This window comes from Synchiropus splendidus, chromosome 8, assembly GCF_027744825.2.
Source record: "Synchiropus splendidus isolate RoL2022-P1 chromosome 8, RoL_Sspl_1.0, whole genome shotgun sequence".
Classification (NCBI taxonomy): Eukaryota; Metazoa; Chordata; class Actinopteri; order Syngnathiformes; family Callionymidae; genus Synchiropus; species Synchiropus splendidus.
The window spans coordinates 25,575,149-25,593,733 of NC_071341.1; the positions used below are offsets into that span (position 1 = coordinate 25,575,149).

General features: G+C 44.3%; 1 protein-coding gene across 15 annotated transcripts in view; it reads left to right on the top strand.

Moving 5' to 3' along the window:
* kirrel3b (kirre like nephrin family adhesion molecule 3b) overlaps positions 1-18,585 on the top strand; it is a 142,584-nt gene that overhangs the window by 89,419 nt on the left and 34,580 nt on the right. For 10 of the 15 annotated variants that reach the window (XM_053873595.1, XM_053873600.1, XM_053873596.1 and 7 more), the window contains exons 5-6: positions 10,438-10,607; positions 16,727-16,877. In XM_053873595.1, the coding sequence (XP_053729570.1) occupies positions 10,438-10,607; positions 16,727-16,877 (321 nt within the window). The remainder of the gene's footprint in view (positions 1-10,437; positions 10,608-16,726; positions 16,878-18,585) is intronic. The other 5 variants (XM_053873599.1, XM_053873602.1, XM_053873610.1 and 2 more) reach the window with 1 other exon arrangement.

Here is an 18,585-nt window from a genome sequence, read left to right on the forward strand (position 1 = left end):
CAGCATGAGGCTCTTGAGCCTGTAAACATCCATGTATTTGCTCTGTCACAGTATGAGCCACAAGTAGTGGCTTACAGTCCGGGACCGGTACCTGTTTTTTTCTATTAATTTAGATGGTTTCGATCCGCTTACAAGCACATTTTCCGCAGCAATAATTTTCATTTTAACCCCCTCACAAGAAGTGATTCAAGCACGTCTCCCTCATTGATTTAATTGGACTCCATGTAATCTCCAAACACCATCGCGTCTCGGCACATTATTGTGCAGATAAATGCCCCGCTTCACCCGTGTCCATCTCCAAGAGCATTGGAGAAGTTTTAATAAGAAATCATTTGCAGTTGAAAGCTGATCCATATCTGTCAAATAGCAGCGTCCTTTTTTTCCCTGCCACTCTCTCTGTTAAACGCTTTTATGATGCCATTCTATTCTTGACATTTAATTAACATTTCAGCCACGCGTGCGATGGAGCGCTGACAGCAAGCCTTTAACGCCGGCATCTCTGCCGTCGACTGTCACGGTGCTATCGTGGTGCTTCAGATTTGAAGCGCTTTCCTTCGTGACAAACGGAAGACTTGTCTCACTCACTCCTCCCCACAGCCCGCCGAAGCCACTCACGCTGCCTCTCACACGCAGCTTTGTCTCACTTGTTTGCATAAGACCAGTGTGAGATATTTGACCTTGTATCCAGTTGCTGATAAGAGGGTGACCACTTTCTCTCATAGATTCTGACTTGCGTAGATCAGCACTCTGTCATGCTCGTGCTGACCTGAGATTCCTCCCTCTGCCTCTGCATTTTAATGTAGAGGAGATGAAAGGGAGCCATGTCGAATTAACACGGCTTTTCTCATCCAAATGCGCAATAGAAGACGTGTGAAGGCTTTTGATACGTCAAAATCGTGATAACAGTTGGTGAGATTTCTTTGTTTTCTGTCTCATGACTAAACTTTTTTTTCTTTCCTTCACGGTTTCACTGAGTAACACAGCACTTGTTGATTCCAAACTTGTTGCTCAGATGTGGGCAAAAGGATTAGCCATGACCACAGATGACCAACATGGCACCTGTTTGTTCATGTTGGGTTTTCTTTTCCCTAAATCTAACTTGGACTGAATCTTTCCTCGTCTCTGTGGAGCTCTCTCATTGGAATCAGCATTTCCCAGAGAACAAAAGGTCAAATTGAAAGCAGAGAACTGTGGGGTGACCAGCAAGGATGTGAGATTCTTTGCTGTCTGATTAAATGAATCGATACAAATCTTAATTCTAAATTGGGCAGAGGAGCAGTGCGGTGAGGCTGGAAGTGGGGTGGTGAGCTGCGGCCTGTCAGAGCCAGTTAGAAGCCTCACTGCTGAGATCTGGACCAGCTGGAGGCCTGATGGAGATGTGTTGTTGATGCCAGTGCAGAGGGCGTTACAGTTGTCCAGACGGGTGCAGATGATGGAGAACCTTTTCTGAGTCATGGCTTTGATTTTCTGGATGCTTCCTAACTGCATCAAACAGGACTGAACCGTGCCAAGCTTTGTTGTGAGGCTGGATGTTTTGAGCGCGAGGTAGTGTGGAAGTACTGAGGCAGGACCTCAAACTGAAAGCACCGCTGGTCAAGTCACCCGAGGACGATGCAGGTTACTCAAGTAGCTGTACGTAGTAAGCCATGAAACCAAGGAAGAGCAGCGCCTTTGGAGTGGAGGTGAGCCAGTAGAATGGCTTCATTAATAGCATCATAATAATAATGCATGTGATCATGCTATTGACTCATTTCAAAGGAGCTCTCACCCCGGTCTACTTCAGAACTTAATATTGAATTTGGAACCTTTTTCAGTTTCATCATGTTGATCCGTGGTATGCAGAAACTGGACAGGCCATTTAGAGGCTTCATTGATGCAGTTTCTCAAGAATAGATTGTGTTGTAGCGGCTGGAAAGCTAGGAACACGTTTCTTGCTACGAACACCCTGGTGCTATAAATATCATTTCTGTCTTGGTGCCTCCTTTGTCCATTTGCATGTGAAGAAAGTCAACGCCAAAATGAAATTCATATACAGTAAACGAATGAATAAATCACATTACCTTTCCCCAGCTTTCGCGGCTACCTTTTATTCAATATGTTGCTTTCCGCGGAGAAAGTGCCCTGCAACATGGCCGTATTTGATCAAATCTGCAAAACACCACCACGTATTATGGATTTTTTTCGCGCATTTTCGTTGGCCGCAGTTCGTTTTGACAGCATAAATCTGACCCATAACAGCCTTTCTTCCAATCTCGCTGCTTTTGAAGGAGGGGATGTGGCAGCTGCCTGCAGCCTTTGATTTCATCTTGCCCCAGATCTGCATTGTAATGTGTAGGAATCTACACCTTTAATGTATCTTCCGCGTGTTCGTTTACTCGTGAGAATGACTACCAAAAGCCCACAACTTAAAATCAAAAAGAATTTATTCCCTGACAGAGGAGTCTAATTACCCTAACAGAGCTCTGGGTCCACAACTACGCCTGACTTAGCCTTAGCTCCAGTGGTGTAGAGTGACAAAGACTATCTGGCCCTGACCCTTTTTATATGTTTTCAGTCTGCAGTCTTCAATCTTGGGGTGCAGTCTCCACCGATTGGTCCAGGTCTCCTTATGGTCCAGGCCACTGGAGTCGCATTCCAAATCTTGTGTCGCCTCCACCACGTCTGGAAATCCCTTTAGGATGTTTATACATTTGTCCTTTATTGGCGACAATGGTGGAGCAGATGACCCAATACGTCCTTCTTTGGTATCTTGCTTCTGTCAACTCATCCGTTCTCCACCTGATTAATTGGTTTACGACGCCACAGATGGTCTCCAAAAGGTTCCTCATATCAGATGCCATTCCTGCCATTTAGAACACACCATTTTTACTCCACACATTCTTTCTTAGATACAGGGACAATTTGAGGACACCTTACCCTTACCCTGCATCTGTTGAACTCAATCCTTTTATTATTTAACAACCCATTATAAATTCTATTTAATAATATAGCTTAATTAATATATTTATTTTGTAATTTAATATTATTCCCATAATCCCCCTTTTGATCTCTTCCTAAAGAGATCAACAACACATCAAACATAGTTCACAAAACTCTCCCTGGTATTAAAATTAAAATCAATATCAGGATTGAAGTAAATAAAATTCAAACTTGACAATAAGGATTTCAAACATTTCATGCCAAGGATACAATATTTTCTTCTTCCAGATGTTTCCCATCGTCTCCTGGAACACATAGCATCACATAGACTCCTTTGCCATCGTCCTCCTTAAATGCCCTATTAATCATTTTCGAAAACACAACTTACATACAACATCCACACCATCACAAAGTAAAGTAGTTCACATGTATCATCGTTGTTATAAACAATGTTATTATCAATCCTTTTCAGTTGCCAAACCAGCCCGTCAGCAAATTATGTAGCAGGTCATCCACATTGATCTTCGTTTGATGGACATGGCTTTCAAACCTCTCATGGCTCTGCAGATCTTTTGTTCCTATTCATTATTAGGGTCTCATTGCCAGATCCTACCAGGTTGGGTTCCTTGTCCCCTATTGTTAGCCTGCACAGCCATGACATTACTCCCAAGGAGATCACCAGATCCCCAAAAGTCACCAGCTGTCCTTCTTTGTCCATCACCATCATCTTATTGTCCCCCTTTTTATATTTTCCTGCAAAATATGAAATGAGCAAAGAAAACAAAAACTAGTGACAATACATTTAGCTTGAACCATGACTTCAAAAGATCCAGTCCAAAGTAGTTCGGACCACTTTCTCTGCAACACATGAAGATAAATGGATGACGCTGGCGGGGGTCCGTCTGGTTCAGCTGCAAAAGTCGCATCATCCTGCGCACAAAAACATGAAGAAAGTTGCTCCCAGTAGGGCTTATAGCCGGCTGGTGGGTCCACTTCCGGCTGGAGCAGCACCGAGGCTGGACCAGGCATCAGACGACCAGTCAGGAGTTCAAAAAGTGTGAACCCTGTCCGGCGGTTAATAGATTGTCTGATTGCCAAAAGAACTATAGGCAGGGCTTACAGCCAATTCAGCCCTGTTTGTGCACATGTCTTGGCCAAATGCTATTTCGGCATATGATTCCTTTGTTTAACGTGATCTTGAGATTAGGGATGATATGCAGAACCAAATTTATAAATCAATCCCAGGAACTACACAACTTTTCCATTAATTTTGCTGTAAAATGCATGCGATCTGTGATGTGATGTGATGTGATATGATAATTCCTGAAAACCCATGGGTAGAAATATAATGGTTAACCAGCGCTTTGATGACAGACAACAAATCCTTCCTTGCACACAGATACACCTCAGGCCGTCCTGAAAAAGTATCCACCATCACCAACATATACCTCTTTATCTACACCGGTGTGATCATGTCTGTGTAATCCATGACCACCACTTCACCCGGAGTCCTCCCTGACTCCATCGAATGCATCACCCTCTTCGTTGGACCAATGCTGAAACTCTGACAAATCATCAGGAAGGACCACTCTTCTTGGTCCCTTCACTGGGCTGAACCACAGCCCCTGATCAGCGTTCCATCACGCCCCAGTGGCACTCCAGTCTTGCTTCTCACTGTCCAGCGCATTCGCCTGTAGCTGCTGAATAACTTGTAAAGTGATTTCAGGTAACAAGTCCTCAACTTGCTTACCTCATTGAGGAGAAACCTGACAGCCTGCAGCCTCCTTGCCGCTGCATCTGCCGCCTGGTTACCCCTGGCAACCTATGTGTTCACCTTCATGTGTCCTGGGCATTCAACTACCACCACCGCTGCGCAGGGTTGACAGCCTTGTCCAACCTATGAATGAGATCCCCATATGCAACTGGATCCCCAGTCGCTGTTACAAAACCGTGCGTCTCCAAAATGCCAAATCAACAACTCACAACATACACAGAATCCAAATATCCTCACCTTTCTTTTGGTTGAGTACACCGTTTACAACATCATCAGATACTAACACATCTGAGCAAAATCATCCTGGTAGCCTCCAAACAAATACCAGAACGATTCTGTCGCAATGTACAGATCGTCGAGATACCATACCAAGAAAGCACCTGTAGGTAATGAAACAGTGGAGAGCATGTCACACAAATATTGGCTGAAAATCCCACGGCTCAATTTCCACCCTTGTGGGACTCATGTGATACATGAACGCAAAGAACTTTCTACATTCTGGAGCTAATGAGATACAGAAAAACGCATTTGCCAAATCGCTCACTCTAAACCACAGAAATTTTGGACTTAACACATTCCAACATCTGTGCGGGTCAGGCACTGGAACGCACAATGTTAATGTTACCTTATTAATTTCTCTGAGGTCATGTGCCATACGATAATTAACGCAGTCTGCTTTCTTTACTGGTAAAATAAGTGTGTTGCACGCCGATGAGAAAACCTCCAGCACTCCTGACTCCCATCATCCATCCAGAGTGTTAGCAATCCCCTCAGACGCCTCCTGTTTACGTGAATATTGTGGAACATTAACAAACGCGCCAGGTGTGATTTCAAACGTCACTGGTTCACAATCGACACAGTGGCCCACGTCCGCCGGTCTTTATGACCACAGCGAATCAGGCAGGGTGTCCAACAGCTCTGCTGATAATTCATGATCAGAGCGCTCTCGTCCGTGAAACCTAGTTAGTGTGGCCAGAACATCTGAATCTCCTGTTTTATCCTGGATACAAAAAGTGTTTAGCGAAGGTGAAAACGGCACGTTTGGTACTTGCCCACTCTGTCAGTCTTCCGCTGCCTCACACTGCTTCACCATGGGTCCCAGCTCTCTGAGCACATGCTCGTGAACTGGTTCAAGAAAGATGTGTGGATTAGATGTTTCGGACATCATATACCACTCACCTTGTGAAGACGTCAGTTTGGTAGGTACAGCTACTCCCTGTTTCCCTACATAAATGCAGGTACTTGAGAGTTGCCATTCTTCCCCCTTTAACTGATTCAAATGCTTCTTGGTAGTTCAAATCTTGATTTTGGCCATAAAACAGAGTGAGGTGGAGGGGGTCAATCGGAGGTCTTAATGAGGCCACTGGATCGTTCCAGGGCTTCCACAGCAGGAAGGTTGAGTACACACCACCTTCCCCTTCTTGCTCTTGAGTCATTGAGGCTGCAGTTCATGTGAGTCCCATCAGCATCATGTGATTTCCAGAATGTCTCTTTGGTGGGATTCGAAGGCTTGATGGTGGACAGTGTGGTTCCAGTGTCCATTAACATGTTGACAGTCTGTCCCTCCACTTTGACAGAGACTGGACTCTGCTGCTGCGGTAGATAAGGTTGTTGATTCCAGGGCGCTGGTCCTCGACCACCTCGACCTCTGGGGGCTCCCCCTCCCCTAGGTCCGGGTCTGGCTGCCTCTCATTGCCACTCCTCCAAAACTTTGTTGTAACACAGGAGGGTGTGGACAGTCTCTCACCCAGTGGGTTGGATCTCCGCAGCGATGACACACTTGAGGTTGTTGCTGGTAGGCGGGTTGAGTGATGCTTCCCCTACCGCCTCCAGGGTCACCCCTCCCACGATCCATGGCTCTGCCTCTCGATTGACCGGTTCCCTGATCCATCCACATCTGTTTCTCCCCTTTAACTTTATCCTTTCCCTCTTTGTTTGTGAATCATGGCATTGCGACGGACTGGTGCGAGTCGCAGCTTCAAAAGCTGGTCCTGCTTGCCCTTGCCATTTTTTTTTCAGATTCAGCGTGATGATCTGCAAAAAGTTTGAGATAATGAACATGTCTTTTAAAATATTTTGCTCAGCATCCATCAGATCCAGGTTTATACCCAATTCTGATTTAACTTCTTTTCATGATTACAATTCCAAAAACCACCTCTTTTGCATTATTTCTGGACGCACGTGCAGCAGTTTTATCGGTCCACAGAGTCAGGCACTTGTCATAGTGAGAGCTGGGGTCCGTGGCTGGCGTGTAGTCTGGCAGAGTCGGAACTGTCGGGGCACTTAAGGGAACAAGTCTCTGATCACTGTAAAAAATAAGAAGCAAAACCTCCAAAAGGAGAAGTTAACTCTACAGAATCAAGTCCAGTCATGTAAAGAATTTGGTCAAATTGTTATACTGAACTGTAACATGCACGGGTGACTCTCACCACATCGCCAACTGCAAGTAAAATGCTGTCCATATGTGTCTTTAATGCTCCAATCCACTCTTCACCACCTGCAGTCAAACTTGGCAATTTATTAGTTACCAGGGTCAGATCTTGCATCTCCCACTCATGATACTGCAATACTCCCTGATTGTGGCTCATCATTGGATAGTTGGATAGCTCGTCTGCACGCTCCTGTCTGTGACCTGTTGTGGACTCCGTCACGGGGGGTGGGGCTGCTTCCTCCCCTAACACTGAAGCCACTACCATCATGTCACAAACAGCATTCTGGTCTCCTCATTCTCTTCTATCAACTCCTTCAGCTCCCTTGTTTTCAACCATGTAGCTGTTTTCACCTCATCTTTCAACTTCTTTCCTTTATCCACAACTCTTCTTTCCTTCTGCTGCAAATTCTCAGATAAATGTTTCATAGTACATTTCTGCCTCAGAAATTCCTTCTCCTTCCCTAACACCACCCACTCTTTATTTAATCTATTTCTATGTTTTTCTTTTCTCTCCTTATCCACCCCAGCCAAAACTTGTGTCTCTATCTCTGCATACAAGTCATCCATCTTTTTCTCTCGTGATTCTACTTATTACATCCGTGTAAAATACGCACATTTACCTTTTCCTCTCTCTCTCTTTTTTTTTTTTTTTTTTTTTTTTTTTTTTAAATCTTAAAATAAGTTCCTGACCTCACTATCGCAGACCATCAAAATAAAAGTCAAAAATAAAAAACTATATACTGGGGATCAGACCCAGATAAAACTCTATTCTCCTGGTATCCGACCAGGCATAAAACTCTGTCTTGATATCCGATCAAGTATAAAACTCTATTCTCCTGGTATCCGACCAGGCATAAAACTCTGTCTTGATATCCGATCAAGTATAAAACTCTATTCTCCTGGTATCCGACCAGGCATAAAACTCTGTCTTGATATCCGATCAAGTATAAAACTCTATTCTCCTGGTATCCGACCAGGCATAAAACTCTGTCTTGATATCCGATCAAGTATAAACTCTATTCTCCTGGTATCCGACCAGGCATAAAACTCTGTCTTGATATCCGATCAAGTATAAAACTCTATTCTCCTGGTATCCGACCAGGCATAAAACTCTGTCTTGATATCCGATCAAGTATAAACTCTATTCTCCTGGTATCCGACCAGGCATAAAACTCTGTCTTGATATCCGATCAAGTATAAACTCTATTCTCCTGGTATCCGACCAGGCATAAAACTCTGTCTTGATATCCGATCAAGTATAAACTCTATTCTCCTGGTATCCGACCAGGCATAAAACTCTGTCTTGATATCCGATCAAGTATAAACTCTATTCTCCTGGTATCCGACCAGGCATAAAACTCTACGCTGTTTCAGGGGGTCCCAAAAATCCCCTATGTGTACAGCAACATTGCAAAATGAGATCGCGTCCGATCTCAAGCCAGTCTACGGCGGGACAGAACCGAGTCCAGTTCCAAACTGACTCGCGTTCATGCAAAATGAACCAAAGCCCGCTCTATGGCTGCTTTGCATTCATATGCAAAATGAACCAAACCCCGCTTTTTCGCTGATTTGCATTCACAAATAAAAAATGAACCAAACCCCGCTCTCTGGCTGATTTGCATTCACAAATAAAAAATGAACCAAACCCCGCTCTCTGGCTGATTTGCATTCACAAATAAAAAATGAACCAAACCCCGCTCTCTGGCTGATTTGCATTCACAAATAAAAAATGAACCAAACCCCGCTCTCTGGCTGATTTGCATTCACAAATAAAAAATGAACCAAACCCCGCTCTCTGGCTGATTTGCATTCACAAATAAAAAATGAACCAAACCCCGCTCTCTGGCTGATTTGCATTCACAAATAAAAAATGAACCAAACCCCGCTCTCTGGCTGATTTGCATTCACAAATAAAAAATGAACCAAACCCCACTTTTGTCTTTAACTAAAATGACTATGGACCAAACACTGTCTTCCAACCAGTCTCCAAAATAGTTCTTATCCAATATGCAGAATTCGTGATATCTCAAACAGGTTTCTGCTCACCTTTAGTCCGGTGCACCGTGGAGACCAATTGTCCAACAGAAATCAAGTCCGACTCCTCTGTCCTGTTATCCAGCCACCTCACGATCACGTCAGGGTCACCAAATTGTAGGAATCTACACCTTTAATGTATCTTCCGCGTGTTCGTTTACTCGTGAGAATGACTACCAAAAGCCCACAACTTAAAATCAAAAAGAATTTATTCCCTGACAGAGGAGTCTAATTACCCTAACAGAGCTCTGGGTCCACAACTACGCCTGACTTAGCCTTAGCTCCAGTGGTGTAGAGTGACAAAGACTATCTGGCCCTGACCCTTTTTATATGTTTTCAGTCTGCAGTCTTCAATCTTGGGGTGCAGTCTCCACCGATTGGTCCAGGTCTCCTTATGGTCCAGGCCACTGGAGTCGCATTCCAAATCTTGTGTCGCCTCCACCACGTCTGGAAATCCCTTTAGGATGTTTATACATTTGTCCTTTATTGGCGACAATGGTGGAGCAGATGACCCAATACGTCCTTCTTTGGTATCTTGCTTCTGTCAACTCATCCGTTCTCCACCTGATTAATTGGTTTACGACGCCACAGATGGTCTCCAAAAGGTTCCTCATATCAGATGCCATTCCTGCCATTTAGAACACACCATTTTTACTCCACACATTCTTTCTTAGATACAGGGACAATTTGAGGACACCTTACCCTTACCCTGCATCTGTTGAACTCAATCCTTTTATTATTTAACAACCCATTATAAATTCTATTTAATAATATAGCTTAATTAATATATTTATTTTGTAATTTAATATTATTCCCATAAATGAGAACTCAGGTCAATCAATAATTCACTGGTGTTTCAGTTATTTAAATAAAAAAACAGCTCAGGGGTAGAACAGGAGCAGGACTTTGATCACTGGCATGTCGAAGCACATCGCAGTGTAGAGGCGCTTTCTTCTGCCTGTTAAACATGTCGGAGCGCAGGGAGGAGAACAAGTGTTCATCTCAGTATCTGGGGGTCGAACACATGAACCCTCCACCAGTCACTGTGTTCATATTGATCGCACCTGACATGTCCACCACCGGGACCTTTCCCCACTCAACTATCGACAATTATACTTATTCAGCGTGTGCAATACAGTTCATATGGATGCATTCGGCAGCGCTGTCGTCCAACTCAGAATGTTAGACAGTGACTTGATTCCGACACGAGTCATGACCCACCGATTAGGTGTCGGAGTCGGGCTGTCTGACCAGTATGTTCCTTTCTCCGTGTTGACAGTTCCCCCTGAAGACCCAGTCATCAGCGGAGGGCCGGTGGTGAGCCTGAGAGCTGGAGACCCTCTCAACCTGACCTGCCACGCCGACAATGCCAAGCCCGCCGCATCGATTATATGGATCCGGAATGGACAGGTCCTTAACGGGGCCATGTACTCCAAGGTAAGCTTCCAGGTGTGTGTCATATCAGGTTTGTGGTCCACCCAGGGACCAGACAGGACCGCTTTTATCACCCACCCATCTCATCGGATGCAATTCAAATGTGACTTGATGACGTGTATTGTGTGGGCTGTTGTGTGCCGTTCCTCACAGAGGCTGTGGAGTTATTATTCTAAGCATGCGCCCAGTATAAGCCACCTTGGTTTTCAATTAATTCTGCCATCTCAGTCGCTCAGAATCACAACTGCTGCTGATGCCAACAAAGGTTTGATTGTTTGTTCCAAGTCTGTGCAATAATTCAGACGATACTTGGCGGCGCGACGTAAGCAGAGGTCAGCCACGGGTGCTTGAGGGTTATTGTCTAAAGACTGTTAGAACACGTTGTTGAAAGGAGTCAGATGAGGTGGTTCGGACATCTTCCCGCCTCAGCACCTTCCTTTGGAGGTGTTTCAGGAATGGCCAGCTGGGAGGAGACCCAGGACCTGGTCCTGGGAGCACGTTGCGATCCCCCAGTCAGAGCTGGCGTTTCTGGCTCTCGCTCCCTGTGGCTGCCCCCTCGCCCTACGAGGGATTGTCCATTGTCCATTTATGCTCAATGTTACACAGCGGAGCCTTCTGTCTCTATTTCTGCACAACAAAGCATACAGAACGGCGCAGTACCACCAGAAACCCAATACATAGCTCTCATGAGACACAAAGATGGCGGACATTCTCCGTCCTCCATTGGCAAAATGTTTATAAATAATAACGGCCTCACCGACCACCGCCTCCTCCAACGCTTCCTCCCCAAGAGCTACACGATCAATACAGATTTCACAGTCGCCATGCTGGTTTGGAGTTTGTTGTTGTCATCAGCTTTTGACTCTGGGCTGCTCCCCCTGGTGGACACATTGGTGAACAGCAATGCAAACGTAAAGAACACATGGAAGCAAATGACAGGGACATTGTTTGAAATGGACGGTACAATTCCCTACGTGAAGGGAGCATAAATGGGTCATAAATGGGTAGATGGATGGATGTACAGTCGTGATGGGCCGATGAGGCATCATGAAACAGTGTCCTTATTTTCAGAGCTCGGTACTGTAGGTGGAGCTGTTGGTTTACAAATGAGGTGAAAGTTTGGTCCAAATTCAAAGATTCCCAAGCATCTAGTGGGCTCTGAAACTGGGGACACTGTTTCATGATGCCTCGTCGGCCCATCACCAGATGGATGGATGGATGGAAGAACACATTGCGTCTTCACACAGTAGCTCCTTTTCAAAATAGCACCAGGACCTGTTGACAACTGACACCTCGGCCGATGTTACCTCTTGATTCTCAACATGCCACGCTGTCATGTCAGATTCAGCGAAAGCCAATGACATAAAAGACGAGACGCTCTTCCTCCTTCGTCCCCCAGTTTCCTCCCACTAGTAGCAGCTCTTTACTAAGTGCAGATAAATGCCATTGATTATGTCAGCGTATGGCAGCGGGCTTATTTGAATCAAGCGATTGCTGGAGGTGCTGCCTGTTAATGGTGGGTGGAGAACGACGCTTCCAATCCTCACTTCCTCATAAAAAGGCGACAGATATGAGCACATTCTCTTCTAAACGCTGATGGACTCTCCGGTCCCTGAGCCTCTTCCTCCCTCCTTTCACAGCCATTAATAACCTTTGGCTTCGATTTAAAGAAGATGACTTATATTTTGGGGGTCTGCAGAGTTGTAGACTGAGCATAATGGTCCGCACTGATGGTCTTTTTATACCCGGGCCACGAAGATTCACAGATGTGGTGGAAGATTAACACCAATGATATTCCTAACAGTGCCACATGTAATCATGCCTCTGACCTGGAGACCATTTCAGGAGCTCTTCCCTCAGACCTTTGAAAGCAATCGAAATATGAATGGTTCTTTGAGCGCATGGTTTCATCAAGAGTGGCCAGATTTTAATCTGGCGCTCTTTTTACAATGACTGCAGATCGTATCGTAACATTGTGAACGTTCAGTCTCTCCATGGGAAACACTCCCAACCCAAAAAGAAACCAAATAAAAAATAAAAAAATAGTATTACCTGTGGGTGACAATCTTTCTTGCGGTTCCCAAGTGGTTTAGCTTTGGGAATCACTGACACCAACTGTTTCTGGAACAGTTTCGCTCCCCTTTTGTGCCATTGTGCATTGCAACAAAATGTTAAATGTAAGAATTCTGTGCATGACCCTCGACTCACTTAGCTGTCAATGGTCTCTTTCCTCCATTCCACTTTCCATCTAGCCACACATCTTGGAGTCCAGGTCTTAGACCAGACAAAAGGCCCATTTATGCTCAACGTAACGTACGGCTCAGGATACAGCGGATCCTTCTGTCTGTGCTCTACATTCATTTTGTCTGTATTTCTGCATGTTTCTACTAAGCTTCCGGATACAAACCACACAACGCAGTAATCCGTAGGGGGCAGTGTTGCTGTTACTACCCGATACATATTTCTAATGAGACAGCAAGATGACATAGCTCCATCCTCCAGTGGCAACATATTTAACAGCCTCACCGTCCACCGCCTCCTGCAATGCAGCCTCCAGTTCCTCTTTTAAGAGGTTAAGAGGTTATCCTGCCGTTTTTCAATGCAAGCTTACGCATTGTTTCGCGTGGGACAACCGCACGTCCAACCAATTGAAACAAACATTTAACATGGCGCAGTCTCATCCCAGCACCTGGTTCTTTTGTGGCGTTAGGGTTTGGGTCGCCATCACTGTGCAGCGACTTTACAACAGGGGTATGATTTATTGGATTTTCTGGAACATTTCATCCTGAACATGAATTTATTTCTGACATTCGTGTCTGTCGATGCTCAACGTTCTATTTAACCGTGGGATTTACAGCGTCAGTGGTGGCCGTCTTTTGTGGTTTATCCTGAACATGACGTCATTTTCGCCGCCGATTCACCTGCTGGGAACAGTTGTGTTGGACTCCTGCTGCTACAGTGGAGCGCAGCCAGCTCTCACTTGTAAAGCAGTCACACGTGGTCAAGTGGTGAATTGTTAAAATCCCATTATCAGCATTTAAAGAGGGAAAATCTTTCATTTCCAAACTTCTGGCGTCCGTCCCAGGTTTTTTATGTTAATCTTTTTGACACCAATATTGGATAATATCCTGCACTTTCATCCAAAAGCTTGGACCTAATTAAACTGCATTTCCAAGCTTCACCTTGTTTGGTTGTTGCAGTTAATCTTCTTTGCTTTCGTGTTTGTGTCAGGAAACTTCTTCTAAAATGCCTAAGGCAAACATCAATGTGCCGACTGAAGTGTTTCAGGTTTGAACTGCCACATGTGGCGTCCAAAGGTGGCTGGGAGACAATACATTCAGATGTCTCTTACATTTTACCTTTTATCGTTGGTATGTCATTGCAAGACAGTTTCCTGAAACTGAACTATAGACATTTCTCGATATTTATGGCTGTGTGTCAAAAGAATAGATGATCAAATGACAAGAAAGCAGAGGCTGTGATGATAAAATGCTTTCAGAAAACCATTCAACAGCACAGTCGCTCAGGCATTTGCAAGAGACGGTTAACAATGTTTTTTGGAACAATGAAAAAAAAATGCAAATGATTTGATGAGCTCGTGGCAGTGGAAAGATTGTGCTTTTAACTGCTTTGCAGTGAAACGGAGTTGCTGCTGCTTTTCTTTTGCCTCACCGTGTTACGGCAGGATTTTGTCCACGAGTCATTGTGCCTGAGATTTTGGGCGCCATTAATATCCCGCACTAAACTGCGGATCACTTCAATTACCTTCCATGAAGAAGCTCTCAAGTGATCCTTCTGACTTGAATATGTATTCAAATGAAGCCAGAGCAGTCTGTTTAACCTCTGTTGCCGTGGCAGAGGAAATGGTGAAAATGGAATTCCACTTTTGCATCCAATTAGCTTTTAATTGCGGATAGAAAAAAGACACAATGTGCGGCACTTGCTAAATTTCATATCTGGCTAAAGCAAAGATGTGTGGGCATGTGCTTGCAGAATATTAATGAAATATGAATTATTCGTTTTTGCTTAGTCTGTCAATTGTGAATAATCCCTGGCAGGCTTCTTTGCTCTCCATCACAAACCCGACCGAGGCGTCCGCAGCCGCCTGTCGAGTCACTCCGGGTCACTTACATTTGGGAAATAATTGAAGCGCCCACTGGAAATCCTCATTAATCCTCCTCAACATAAACTCTGATAATGAAAGGAAAATTGGAGAGCGCGCACGTCTGCGTTGAAACCGATGAAATGATATTGACTCGCTTCAAAGTAAAATGCTAGCGTTCATAACTTGGGGTGGAAATGCTTATGGCGTTTGAAACAATGTTGTTGCAATGGAAGATGAGAAAATGGAGCCTCACATTCGCATCCAGTTGTGAGAAGTGATGTGCTGATGAAGCTTCATGAAACAGTGTTCTCACTATTAGGGTTCAATATGTGGCGCCCTTGGCGTAGAAAACAATTGGAGGTTTCACTGAAGGCCCTCTAGTGGGCTAAGAAAATGAGTTTCACGAAGCCTCATGGGCTGAGATGATAGCGATGTGCTGATGAAGCTTCATAAAAGAGTGTCCTCATTTTCTCAGCTCACGAGATGGCACTCTCTCTAACATATTTGGATTTGTACAATCTTTTCAAAGAAACCTCACACCACTGTAAAACAGAGAGCGCCACCTACTGAGCTCTGACAATAAGCGCACTGTTTCATGATGCCTCATCGACCCATCACTACATGATCCCATCTCTATTCGTGAGGTCTTTTTTCTGTGAAATGATATATAGCTATGAAGTGAAACGGCAGAAACTGGTTTTGTAGTCAAAACAAACAAAGGCCAAGACAGAGGCCAAACTGAATACAGAATATGAAAGCAGAAGTCTACTGTACTGGACTTATAGGCACGCATATGTATTTCTTACTTCAAAAGAAAAGGTCCTCACTATTTCAAAATAACTCAAGAATGAAGTGATGTATATATGTATATATACATGGTCGAATGCTGTTTCAAGGCACAAGGAAGAGGAGATTTCCTTCTATTGTATTGTGGTTTAGAGTTCACTGCGGCAGCCTGCTAACTTCTGCTCCAAGATTAATGACTTCAGGCAGGTTCAGAGAGATGGCGGAAACAATCCTGCTGGTGTCAGAGAGTAAATTACATTGACATATCCCAGGTCTGACAGCCGACGCGTTCAGCCTCAGAAGTGACTCACACTACGTGATGAATTTCATCGCATGATCCTAACATGCAAATGGGCTTTCCAAACCTGTGAACATGTGTCCCGGATGCTCCGCCGGAACCACTCTTGTGAATGAAGTGTCAAGTGACTATATGTGAATTAAATATGACGCCAGGTTATATAGTATACTCGAAGCCAAAACTCAATAATCTGAACTCCCAAATACAATTGTAGTGCAAATATTTATCTGTCATTCACAGGAATCATTAAGGAAAACGCAGCCTTTGTTGGACAGCATTGAATGCACAGTTTCCCCTTGTTTGAGTCCTTCCAGAAGAATTTTGTGACACCAACAGCTGTATGTTAATAACTTGCTCCCGTCCCCGTAAAGTAGGACAAGCGCAAGTCTTCCTTCGCATGGAAATGTATCTCGACGTCGTGGTTGACCACAAAATGCCCCGTTGCCCATACAATTTGTTCTAGTTGCTGATCAGTTCCGCACTGGTTAGCGCAGACATGCAGAACCGTCCCCTGAGTTTTCCAGTGAAAGGAAGAGTTCCACCGAGCGATTCCTGATGTTTTCCACGATGGAGGGCTCAGAGGATGAGCACTGAAAAGAAGATTGATTTTCTTTGTGGAGTATGACAAGCCATGCACTGGAGCACAGCTCTCCTGCTCACAAAAGAGGCTCGCAAACACATTTATTTTTATTTTTCCTTTCATGTCAGCAGACCTTGGACTTTATCTAGAGGCAAGAGGGTTTGCTCCTGGTTTCCCTGGGGACAAGTTTTACACGTTTAGAATTTTTTTTTGGTCTCTCGTGGCATTATGTAACAGAACATTCCCTCCCCTCCACTGCTGTAACTTGCACTCTACTGCATCTGAGTACGTAGCGTCTTGACTATAGGTTTAGCCAAAGATCCCGTTACATTCTGATTTCCATGTATTCTTTTTTTCCCACCCAGACCTTACTCAGGGACGGAATGAGAGAAAGCACCGTGAGCACACTCTTTCTCTCGCCTTCCAACATTGAGACTGGTCAACAGATCATCTGCAAGGCATCAAACAAGGCAGTGCCCAATGGAAAAGAGACCAGCGTCACCATTGACATCCAGCGTAAGTGAACCACTCCCTACTCTCACTCAAACAGAAGTGACAGACACTCGCCGCAGTGGTCATCAAGCTGGCAGCACATTAAGAAAAGAAGTTATCACAAAGTAACAATTTTTATTATGGTAAATGTGTCTTGTTAGAATCTTAATATGATGTGGTAATATGATTTCCACCTGCTGCCCAAATCATAACTTCACTGTGGTATCGAATTTTAAAGGCAAAATGAATGCAGTGTAAACAAGCGTCTGTGTGGGTGTCGACACTCTCTGAGTGCTTCTGTGGATGAAATAGCTAGAGTCATACATTAAATGTCAATGTTATATGTAAAAATATGTGTTAAAATATCCACTATGTATTTGACACATAAGTTTTTGTAGTGCTTGTGGATGGAGAATTGTTTAATGGTTTAGTATAGCTTAACGTAACATAGGCGATGACTGATGAGGCTTCATGAAACAGTGCCTTTATTTTCAGAGCTCAGTAGGTGGCGCTATTGCTCTAATAGTGAGTTGAGGTTCCATTGAAATTGTTGTTCGACTCCGAAGAGCAGAGAGTGCCATCTAGTGGGCTTTGGAAATGGGGTTTCATGAAGCCTCATCGGCCCGACACACATTTCACACACATTTTATCCAATTTCCGTTGGTTTGTATGTCTTGGGTTTGGTATAGAGTGAAACTCACAACGATATCATAAACAGTCGCTGAAACTATAAGAGAAAAAATACTAGAAAAAATGAAAATGGAGTCTCACATTCGCATCCAGTTGTGAGTGGGCCAAGAAAATGAGTTTCACGAAGCCTCATGGGCTGAGATGATAGTGATGTGCTGATGAAGCTTCATAAAAGAGTGTCCTCATTTTCTCAGCTCACTAGATGGCACTCTCTCTAACATATTTGGATTTCTACAATCTTTCAACCTGTTACAGTGAGTACGTCCAATGTGGGAACTGGGAGAAAAAGAACACATGACCTCCTCCTTTCTGTCGGCGAATTCAGACCACTGCTACGACAATAGAGTGATGCAATAGTGACAGAGATGTCTGCCCTGCGAGAGTGAGGTTAGAAATAAAACCCCATATTTGAACAGTCATCAAGGTTCACGCTAAAGACCCTCATAAATCCTCATTAACTTCTAAACAAGATTTGTTTGGAACATGAGGGTTGGCTTCCACGCGGCATGTAGGCGGGGTGATGGATTAGTGAGGCGTCATTTCCCTTCTCCAGGAATTATCAAAGCGCATCCCATTTTGGGCGCATCCCATTTTGGCGTTGCAGCTCTACCTGACGGCTCCTTCCTCCCCCGCGCTCCTTCCATTCACCTCATTAATCTCTTCAAAGACGCTTTGTTCAACTCCTCTCCAAGATAAATCAAGTCCAGCGTGGCAAATGTGTTTTTGTTCTCTTTTTAACTTTAACGTTGAGCAGGACTTGTTTGCACAGTTTGAAGCTCCGAGCCGAAGGATTGGCGCTGGAGCTTCAGCCAAGTTAAATATGATTATTACAGTTGAAAAATGCCTTCGCAGGGAGCTATTATTTCCTCTCAACGCTGCACTGCGAGAGAGAGCCGTGTTGAGTGCAGCCACCGCAGGATCTCACCCATTCAAGTTCCTGCCTGCAAATGATTGAGCTGTTGTTATGCTGCGTCCAACACTTTCAATTTGTCCTCATCGTTTTTTTTCTCTTTTTCTTCTTCTTCTTCTCATGATACAGTCA